The following is a 12,086-nucleotide window of genomic DNA, read 5'->3' on the forward strand; positions in this document are numbered from 1 at the left end:
TCGACCGGTAAATTGAGAGCTTTGCCTTCCGGCTCAGCTCCTTCTTCACCACAACAGATCGGTACAACGTCCGCATTACCGAAGACGCCGCACCGATCCGCCTGTCGATCTCACGATCCACTCTTCCCCCATTTGTGAACAAGACTCCTAGGTACTTGAACTCCTCCACTTGGGGCAGGGTCTCCTCCCCAACCCGGAGATGGCACTCCACCCTTTTCCGGGAGAGAACCATGGACTCTGATTTGGAGGTGCTGATTCTCATTCCGGCCGCTTCACACTCGGCTGCGAACCGATCCAGTGAGAGCTGAAGATCCCGGCCAGATGAAGCCAACAGGACCACATCGTCTGCAAAAAGCAGAGACCCAATCCCGCGGCCACCAAACCGGAACCCCTCAATGCCTTGACTGCGCCTAGAAATTCTGTCCATAAAAGTTATGAACAGAATCGGTGACAAAGGACAGCCTTGGCGGAGTCCAACCCTCAATGGAAACGTGTCCGACTTACTGCCAGCAATGCGGACCAAGCTCTGACACTGATCGTACAGGGATCGGACTGCCATAATAAGACAGTCCGATACCCCATACTCTCTGAGCACTCCCCACAGGACTTCCCGAGGGACACGGTCAAATGCCTTCTCCAAGTCCACAAAGCAAATGTAGACTGGTTGGGCAAACTCCCATGCACCCTCAAGAACCCTGCCGAGAGTATAGAGCTGGTCCACAGTTCCACGACCAGGACGAAAACCACACTGTTCCTCCTGAATCCGAGGTTCGACTATCCGGCGTAGCCTCCTCTCCAGTACACCTGAATAAACCTTACCGGGAAGGCTGAGGAGTGTGATCCCACGATAGTAGGAACACACCCTCCGGTCCCCCTTCTTAAAGAGAGGGACCGCCACCCCGGTCTGCCAATCAAGAGGTACCGCCCCCGATGTCCACGCGATGCTGCAGAGTCTTGTCAACCAAGACAGCCCCACAGCATCCAGAGCCTTAAGGAACTCTGGGCGGATCTCATCCACCCCTGGGGCCTTGCCACCGAGGAGCTTTTTAACTACCTCAGCAACCTCAGCCCCAGAAATAGGAGAGTCCACCACAGATTCCCCAGGCACTGCTTCCTCATAGGAAGACGTGTTGGTGGGATTGAGGAGGTCTTCAAAGTATTCCTTCCACCTATCCACAACATCCGCAGTTGAGGTCAGCAGAACACCATCCGCACCATACACGGTGTTGACAGTGCACTGCTTCCCCTTCCTGAGGCGGCGGATCTTGGTCCAGAATCGCTTCGAAGCCATCCGGAAGTCATTTTCCATGGCTTCCCCAAACTCTTCCCATGTCCGAGTTTTTGCCTCTGTGACCCATGAAGCTGCACACTGCTTGGCCTGTCGGTACCTGTCCACTGCCTCTGGAGTCCTATGAGCCAAAAGAACCCGATAGGACTCCTTCTTCAGCTTGACGGCATCCCTCACCGCTGGTGTCCACCAGCGGGTTCTAGGATTACCGCCACGACAGGCACCAACTACCTTGCGGCCACAGCTCCGATCAACCGCCTCGACAATAGAGGTGCGGAACATGGTCCACTCGGACTCAATGTTCAGCACCTCCCTCGTGACATGTTCAAAGTTCCTCCGGAGGTGGGAATTGAAACTTTCTCTGACAGGAGACTCTGCCAGACGTTCCCAGCAAACCCTCACAATGCGTTTGGGCCTGCCAGGTCTGTCCGGCATCCTCCCCCACCATCGCAGCCAACTCACCACCAGGTGGTGATCGGTAGAAAGCTCCGCCCCTCTCTTCACCCGAGTGTCCAAAACATGAGGCCGCAAATCCGATGACACAACTACAAAGTCGATCATGGAACTGCGGCCTAGGGTGGTGCCAAGTGCACATATGGACACCCTTATGTTTGAACATGGTGTTTGTTATGGACAAACTGTGACGAGCACAGAAGTCCAATAACAAAACACCACTCGGGTTCAGATCCGGGCGACCATTCTTCCCAATCACGCCTCTCCAGGTTTCACTGTCGTTACCAACATGAGCGTTGAAGTACCCCAGCAGAACAAGGGAATCACCCGGGGGAGCACTCTCCAGTACTCTCTCGAGTGTACCCAAAAAGGGTGGGTACTCTGAACTGTTGTTTGGTGCGTAAGCGCAAACAACAGTCAGGACCCGTCCCCCCACCCAAAGGCGGAGGGAGGCTACCCTTTCTTCCACTGGGTTGAACTCCAACGTGCAGGCTTTAAGCCGGGGGGCAACCAGAATTGCCACCCCAGCCCGTCGCCTCTCACGCCAGAGTGAAAGAGAGTCCAGCCCCTTTTTTTTGTATGAAAACTAGTAAACAATAAGTGTAATCAAACATGTAAATGTAATTTTTGGGGTTTTTAATATTGTAGTTTTTATATGAGAAATGGGTAAAACAAAGTTCAATTAAAACTTTCAATGTCAAAATGTGTTCTTTTTATATGAGAAATAGTAAACAAAAAGTGTAACTAAACATGTATATGTAATTTTTTAGTTTTTAATATTGTAAATAAATAAATAAATGGGTTGTACTTGTATAGCGCTTTTCTACCTTCAAGGTACTCAAAGCGCTTTGACACTACTTCCACATTTACCCATTCACACACACATTCACACACTGATGGAGGGAGCTGCCATGCAAGGCGCTAACCAGCACCCATCAGGAGCAAGGGTGAAGTGTCTTGCTCAGGACACAACGGACGTGACAAGGTTGGTACTAGGTGGGGATTGAAACAGGGACCCTCGGGTCGCGCACAGCCACTCTTCCATTGCGCCACGCCGTCCCTAGTTTTTATACGAGAAATAGTAAAAAAAAAGTTGAATTAAAACTTTATGTCAAAATATGATTTTTTTTATATTTATGAGAAATAGAAAATAAAAATTGTAATCAAACAAGTTTTGTTTTTGAATATTGTAGTTTTTATATGAGAAATAGTTTAAAAAAAAGCTGAATTAAAACTTTCTATGTCAAAATGGGATTTTTGTCCTAGGAGAAATAGTAAACAAAAAGTATATGTAAACATGTATATGTAAAAAAAAACAGTTTTTAATATTGCAGTTTTTATATTAAAAATAGTTTAAAAAAAAAAAGTTGAATTACAACTTTTTATGTCAAAATGTGATTTTTTTTAATATGACAAATAGTACATAAAAAGTGTAATCAAATATGAATATATGCAATATTTTTTTGGTTTTAATGTTGTAGTTTTTATATGAGAAATTGTTTAAAAAACAAGTTGAAATAAAACTTTGACTATTTCTCTTATAAAAACTACACTATAAAAAAAGTAGTTAAAAAAAGTTCAAAATAGTTCAAAAAAGTTCAAAGTACTTCAAAAAAAGTAAAAAAAAAGAAAGTTGAAGTAGTTAAAAAAAGTTTAAAAAAAGTTCAAAGTAGTTAAAAAAAGTTTAAAAAAAAGTTCAAAGTAGTTCGAAAAAGTTCAAAGTAGTTCAAAAAAGTAAAAAAAAAGTTCAAAGTAGTTAAAAAATATCGATGTAATCGTACTAGTATTGACTCCTTGTACTTGGTATCATTACAGTGGATGTCAAGTGTAGACCTAATGGTGTTTGTTTATTTTGGTGACGCCGGTGAGCTATTGTATCCTCCTTTGGTGTGTAGTGAAGCATGTTTAGCTATTCCTCGTCCTGCTTGTAAGAAACTTACTTTGTCGCCATGGAGATGAGGATCAGTGATTTAGAAGTCGCTAAAACACTGCCATGTTTTACAGCACCTCTACCTGAGGGTGTTTCAGTGCTATAACGTCATCTTTATCGTTAGTTTTTAATCCAAAATGCGTCCGTTTTCCATTTTGTGTCTGCTTCTAAGTACTCTGTCTGCGTGCGCTGCCGAACATGCTCCTCGGCTCTTAAAACCAGCAATATCATGCCTGTTAAGGTACTTTTGAAACAAATTATAGTACCGTTTTTGATTCATTAGTATAAAACTTGAATAGACCCCGACGTTCCGTGACCAGGTCTGCCTCGTTTGTCCGGCCAAGTAGCAAGAACGAGGCCACAAAAGAAAGACAAGAGCACTGTATCGCTGCGTATTGTCTGCCGTTTAAAGCCATGAGCTCGACGAAGTAGGTAAAGCTAGAATCGATGGTTTATGGTTTATCCGTCCGCCCCCCCCCCCCCCCGCTACTTTGTATAACCCAGTCTGCTTCAGTCTCTGCCTCAGGGTCTTTCCAAATCATTGCAAGACCGAATGGAAGCCCACCAACCACTTAAAAGGCCCTCAGAAGCAGCGACACTTTTTCATTGAACGCAGGCCAAGCAGAAACATGTTTTTTTTTCGTCTCCTCATTGCGCCCGGGCAGCCGCCGAGTCACGCTTAATGAAAAAAGGGTGTGGCGCTGAGAAGCTCCTGTCAAGGCGGCACTTTCCACTGTCAACAAGTTTCCCCAAATCCAGTTGTTTAATGTCTATAACTACCCCGGTGTTATAGTTACTACCTGTACATTTGCCAAGAGTTTGGACACACCTTCTCATTTCAATGCGTTTTTTTTTATTTTCATGACTATTTACATTGTAGATAGTCACATTAAAACTAGGAATGAACACGTGTGGATGAAGTGCTGGTTGTCCAGAGTCGGGACCCGGGGTTAGACCGCTCGCCTGTGCTTCGGTTGGGGACATCTCTGCACATCTGACCTGTCTCCGCTCGGGATGGTCTCCTGCTGGGCCCACTATGGACTAGACTCACACTATTATGTTAGATCCACTATGGACTGGACTCACATTATTATGTTAGATCCACTATGGACTGGACTCTCCCACTATTATGTTAGATCCACTATGGACTGGACTCTCCCATTATTATGTTAGCTCCACCATGGACTGGACTCTCACTATTATGTTAGATCCACTATGGACTGGACTCCCACTATTATGTTAGATCCACTATGGAATGGACTCCCACTATTATGTTAGATCCACTATGGACTGGACTCTCACTATTATGTTAGACCCACTATGGACTGGCCTCCCACTATTATGTTAGATCCACTATGGACTGGACTCTCACGAATTATGTTAGACCCTCTATGGACTGAACTCTCACACTATTATGTTAGATCCACTATGGACTGGACTCTCACTATTATGTTAGACCCACTATGGACTGGACTCTCACTATTATGTTAGACCCACTATGGACTGGACTCTCACACTATTATGTTGGATCCACTATGGACTAGACTCTCACTATTATGTTAGACCCACTATGGACTGGACTCTCACTATTAAGGTAGATCCACTATGGACTGGACTCTCACACTATTATGTTAGATCCACTATGGACTGGACTCTCACTATTATGTTAGACCCACTATGGACTGGACTCTCACAATATTATGTTGGATCCACTATGGACTGGACTCTCACTATTATGTTAGACCCACTATGGACTGGACTCTCACTATTAAGGTAGATCCACTATGGACTGGACTCTCACACTATTATGTTGGATCCACTATGGACTAGACTCTCACTATTATGTTAGACCCACTATGGACTGGACTCTCACTATTAAGGTAGATCCACTATGGACTGGACTCTCACACTATTATGTTAGATCCACTATGGAATGGACTCCCACTATTATGTTAGATCCACTATGGACTGGACTCTCACTATTATGTTAGACCCACTATGGACTGGCCTCCCACTATTATGTTAGATCCACTATGGACTGGACTCTCACGAATTATGTTAGACCCTCTATGGACTGAACTCTCACACTATTATGTTAGATCCACTATGGACTGGACTCTCACTATTATGTTAGACCCACTATGGACTGGACTCTCACTATTATGTTAGACCCACTATGGACTGGACTCTCACACTATTATGTTGGATCCACTATGGACTAGACTCTCACTATTATGTTAGACCCACTATGGACTGGACTCTCACTATTAAGGTAGATCCACTATGGACTGGACTCTCACACTATTATGTTAGATCCACTATGGACTGGACTCTCACTATTATGTTAGACCCACTATGGACTGGACTCTCACAATATTATGTTGGATCCACTATGGACTGGACTCTCACTATTATGTTAGACCCACTATGGACTGGACTCTCACTATTAAGGTAGATCCACTATTATGTTGGATCCACTATGGACTAGACTCTCACTATTATGTTAGACCCACTATGGACTGGACTCTCACTATTAAGGTAGATCCACTATGGACTGGACTCTCACACTATTATGTTAGATCCACTATGGACTGGACTCTCACTATTATGTTCGACCCACTATGGACTGGACTCTCACACTATTATGTTAGATCCACTATGGACGGGAATCTCACTATTATGTTTTATCCACTATGGACTGGACTCTCACTATTATGTTGGATCCACTATGGACTGGACTCTCACTATTATGTTAGATCCACTATGGACTGAACCCTCACACTATTATGTTAGATCCACTATGGACTGGACTCTCACACTATTATGTTAGATCCACTTTGGACTGGACTCTTACTATTATGTTAAATCCACTATGGACTGGACTCTCATTATTATGTTAGACCCACTATGGACTGGACTCTCACTATTATGTTAGATCCACTATGGACAGGACTCTCACTATTATGTTAGATCCACTATGGACTGGACTCTCACTATTATGTTAGACCCACTATTGACTGGACTCTCCCACTATTATGTTAGATCCACTATGGACTGGACTCTCACTATTATGTTAGATCCACTATGGACTGGACTCTCACTATTATGTTAGATCCACTTTGGACTGGACTCTTACTATTATGTTAAATCCACTATGGACTGGACTCTCACTATTATGTTAGACCCACTATTGACTGGACTCTCCCACTATTATGTTAGATCCACTATGGACAGGACTCTCACTATTATGTTAGATCCACTATGGACTAGGCTCTCACTATTATGTTAGATCCACTATGGACTGGACCCTCACACTATTATGTTAGATCCACTCTGGACTGGACTCTCACTAGTATGTTAGATCCACTATGGACTGGAATCTCACACTATTATGTTAGATCCACTATGGACTGGACTCTCCCACTATTATGTTAGATCCACTATTGACTGGACTCTCACTATTATGTTAGATCCACTATGGACTAGGCTCTCACTATTATGTTAGATCCACTATGGACTGGACTCTCACACTATTATGTTAGATCCACTCTGGACTAGACTCTCACACTATTATGTTAGATCCACTATGGATTGGACTCTCACTATTATGTTAGATACACTATGGACTGGAATCTCACACTATTATGTTAGATCCACTATGGACTGGACTTTCATTATGATGTTAGATCTACTATGGACTGGACTCTCACTATTATGTTAGATCCACTTTGGACTGGACTTTTACTATTTTGTTAAATCCACTATGGACTGGACTCTCACTATTATGTTAGACCCACTATGGACTGGACTCTCACTATTATGTTAGATCCACTATTGACTGAACTCTCCCACTATTATGTTAGATCCACTATGGACTGGACTCTCACACTATTATGTTAGATCCACTATGGACTGGACTCTCACACTATTATGTTAGATCCACAATGGATTGGACTCTCACTATTATGTTAGATCCACTATGAACTGGAATCTCACACTATTATGTTAGATCCACTATTGACTGGACTCTCCCACTATTATGTTAGATCCACTATGGACTGGATTCTCATTATGATGTTAGATCCACTATGGACTACAAACTACAAACCCTGTTTCCATACGAGTTGGGAAATTGTGTTAGATGTAAATATAAACGGAATATAATGTTTTGCAAATCCTTTTCAACCCATATTCAGTTGAATATGCTACAAAGACAAGATATTTGATGTTCAAACTCATAAACTTAATTTTTTTGGGAAATAATAATTAACTTAGAATTTCATGGCTGCAACACGTGCCAAAGTAGTTGGGAAAGGGCATGTTCACCACTGTGTTACATCACCTTTTCTTTTAACAACACTCAATTAACGTTTGGGAACTAAGGAAACTAATTGTTGAAGCTTTGAAAGTGGAATTCTTTACCATTCTTGCTTGATGTACAGCTTAAGTTGTTCAACATTCCGGGGTTTTGTTGTCGTATTTTACGCTTCATAATGCGCCACACATTTTCGATGGGAGACATGTCTGGACTGCAGGCAGGCCAGGAAAGTACCCGCACTCTTTTACTATGAAGCCACGCTGTTGTAACACGTGGCTTGGCATTGTTTTGCTGAAATAAGCAGGGGCGTCCATGATAAAGTTGCAACATATGTTGCTACAAAACCTGTATGGACCATTCAGCATTAATGGTGCCTTCACAAATGTGTAAGTTACCCATACCTTGGGCACTAATACACCCCCATACCATCACAGATACCGTACAGGCTTTTGAACTTTGCGCCTATAACAAACCGGATGGTTATTTTCCTCTTTGTTCCGGAAGACACCACGTCCATAGTTTCCAAATATAATTTGAAATGTGGACTCGTCAGACCACAGAACACTTTTCCACTTTGTATCAGTCCGTCTGAGATGAGCTTGGGCCCTGCGAAGCCAGCAGCGTTCCTTAGTGTTGTTGATAAATGGGTTTGGCTTTGCAAAGTAGAGTTTAAACTAGCACTTACAGATGTAGCGACCAACTGTAGTTACTGACAGTGGTTTTCTGAAGTGTTCCTGAGCCCATGTGGTGATGTCCTTTACACACTGATGTCGGTTTTTGATGCAGTACCGCCTAAGGGATCAAAAGTCTGTAATTCATCGCTTACGTGCAGTGATTTCTCCAGATTCTCTGAACCTTTTGATAATTTTACGGAGCGTAGATGGTAAAATTCCTAAATTCCTTGCTATAGCTCGATGAGGAATGTTGTTCCAAAAGTGTTCGACAATTTGCTTTCAAAGTGTATACACATATATATATATGTGTGTGTGTGTGTGTGTGTGCATATATATATACACACACATATATATATATATATATATATATATATGTATGTATATATATATATATATATATATATATATATATATATGTGTGTGTGTGTGTGTGTGTATATATATATATACACGCATATACATATATATATATATATATATATATATATATATATATATATATTCATATATATGTGTTTGTGTATATATATATATATATATATATGTGTGTGTTTATATATGTATGTATGTATGTATATGTGTGTGTATGTGTTTATGTGTATATATGTGTGTATTTATGTATATATATATATATATATATATATATATATATATATATACAGATATATATATATATATATATGTACATAAATGGTCTATTATACAGCATTATTCACATGTTAATAACATAAATACAGTCTATTATACAGCATTATTCACATGTGAATAACATAAATACAGTCTATTATACAGCATTATTCACATGTGAATAACATAAATACAGTCTATCCTACAGCATTATTTACATGTGAATAACAAATACAGTCTATTATACAGCATAAGGACTGTGAAAGATAGACAACATTTAAGACAAGTACAGTTCCCCTTTTAAACCCCCATTTGCCCCAACATTTGGGGATTTAATACCTAAAATGAAAAATGTGTCATGTTGCATAGAGGAATCCTGCCATTGTAGCTCAGTCTGTAAGGATCAGAGCTTCTTAACCTGGGGGTTCCAGTTTGAGTGGTTCCCCGGGGTCCACACTGACTAACACTGACCTATGAATCGGATCTAGGGGTTCATTGCAGAAGAATTCGCTTTGCTTTTATACATGTGAAAAAAGGCTGGTCTCCCTTTGGGCTGTTGTCGCGGCGCAAGGCACCGCCATACCTGTCCGCACATGATCGCTCCTTCTCGGTACAGAAGCAGGATTGTAAATAAAGATTATTTACATGCGTGGGCGTCGGTAGTTAATAAACTATATCGGCACCTCTGCTGTGGTTGAACTTCTCTGCTCAAGCAGCGGAGAATTCTAAGCAGGAAAAAAATCTGATTTAATACCGAGCAGAAGCTTGTTGACGGACTTGCACGCGCTGAAATGCTTTGTTGCAGTTTGTCCAGAAGAAAGTCGGGCATAGACTAATCAACATTTTTTCCCGGTTTTTGCTTGTGCAGAGATCAGGAATGGCAACCTGAAGAGCATCCTGGGTCTCTTCTTCATCCTGTCACGCTACAAGCAGCAGCAGCAGCAGCAGCAGCAGTACTACCAGTCGCTGGTGGAGCTCAGCCAGCAGACCGGCAGCCTCAAGTCGCAGGAGATGCAGTCCAGGTACGCTCGTGTGGCCCCAGCCGGAGGTCCGCACGCCTCGTTTCCGTCTTGCACTCACGATTTTGACGTCTTTACTGATGCATAGCCGTGGAAGTGTCGTGCTCTGTGGGGATTTCCACTGTCAGCTGGCTTGACTTAAGCGTAGAGGAGCCCTCAAAGAGGAGCCGTATGCCGATTAGTGATCCATCTGGTCCATTCAGAGGAAGTCTTCCATAAAATCTTTCAACGGTTCCAGTTAAATGTATGTAAAGCTGCGTCTACGCACATTAACACAAGATGTAGTGCTTCACTGAAGTAAAGCGTCAACATTACACTGCTTCGAGGAGGAAACATGACTCTTTATGCAGTGCCTTACACAAGTGAGTACACACTTCACATTTTTTAAAAACATTTTCATTATTATTTTTTTTATTTGTGTGTATGTATATATGTATATATATATATACACGTATCTGTATATATATATATATATATACATGTATATATATATATATACAGATATGTGTATATATATATGTATGTGTATATGTGTATATATTTATATGTACACATATGTATGTGTATATATATTTATATGTATGTGTGTGTGTATATATATATATATATATATATATATATATATATATATATACACACACACACACACATATATGTACACACATATTTATATATATCCAAACACGTGTGTGTATCTATATATACACGTGTGTGTGTGTATGTATATGTATATATATATACACACACACACAAATACTGTATATATATATATATATATATATATATATATATATATATATATATATACAGTGAAGAAAATAAGTATTTGAACACCCTGCTATTTTGCAAGTTCTCCCACTTAGAAATCATGGAGGGGTCTGAAATTTTCACAGTAGGTGCATGTCTACTGTATGAGAGATAATGTAAAAAGAAAAATCCAGAAATCACAGTCTATGATTTTTTTAACAATGTATATGTGTGATGAAGCTGAAAATAAGTATTTGAACACCAACATTAATATTTGGTAGAGTAGGCTTTTTTTGCAATTACAGCGGTCAAACGTTTCCTGTAGTTCTTCAGCAGGTTTGCACAGACTGCAGGAGGGATTTTGGTCCACTGCTCCACACAGATCTTCTCTAGATCAGTCAGGTTTCTGGGTTGTCACTGAGTAACACAGACTTTCAGCTCCCTCCAAAGATTTTCAATTGGATTTAGGTCTGGAGACTGTTTAGGCCACTCCGGAACCTTGATATGGTTCTTACGAAGCCACTTCTTGGTTTTCCTGGCTGTGTGCTTTTGGTCATTGTCATGTTGGAAGATCCAGCCACGACTCATCTTCAATGATCTGACTGAGGGAAGGAGGTTTTTGGCCAAAATCTCACAATACATGGCTGCAGTCATCCTCTCCTTACTACAGTACAGTCGTCCTGTCCCATGAGCAGAAAAACACCCCAAAAACATGATGCTACCACATGCTTCACAGTAGGGATGGTGTTCTTGGGATGGTACGCATCATCCTTCTTCCTCCAAACACGCATATTGGAATTATGACCAAAAGGATCAATTTTGGTCTCACTTGTCCACAAAACTTTCTCCCATGACTCCTATGGATCATCCAAATGGTCATTGGCAAACTTAAGACGGGCCTTAACATGTGCTGGTTTAAGCAGGGGAACCTTCCCTGCCATGCATGATTTCAAACCATGACGTCTTAGTGTATTACCAACAGTGACCATGGAAACAGTGGTCCCAGCTCTTTTCAGGTCATTGACCAAGT

The 12,086-nt window shown here is 41.5% G+C and overlaps 1 protein-coding gene across 4 annotated transcripts in view; it reads left to right on the top strand.

The window, feature by feature from the left end:
• nav3 (neuron navigator 3) overlaps positions 1–12,086 on the top strand; it is a 524,985-nt gene that overhangs the window by 196,018 nt on the left and 316,881 nt on the right. For all 4 annotated transcript variants that reach the window (XM_061913994.1, XM_061913995.1, XM_061913996.1 and 1 more), the window contains exon 5: positions 10,159–10,312. In XM_061913994.1, the coding sequence (XP_061769978.1) occupies positions 10,159–10,312 (154 nt within the window). The remainder of the gene's footprint in view (positions 1–10,158; positions 10,313–12,086) is intronic.

The sequence above is a fragment of the Nerophis ophidion genome, linkage group LG10, assembly GCF_033978795.1.
Source record: "Nerophis ophidion isolate RoL-2023_Sa linkage group LG10, RoL_Noph_v1.0, whole genome shotgun sequence".
NCBI classification, from domain to species: Eukaryota; Metazoa; Chordata; class Actinopteri; order Syngnathiformes; family Syngnathidae; genus Nerophis; species Nerophis ophidion.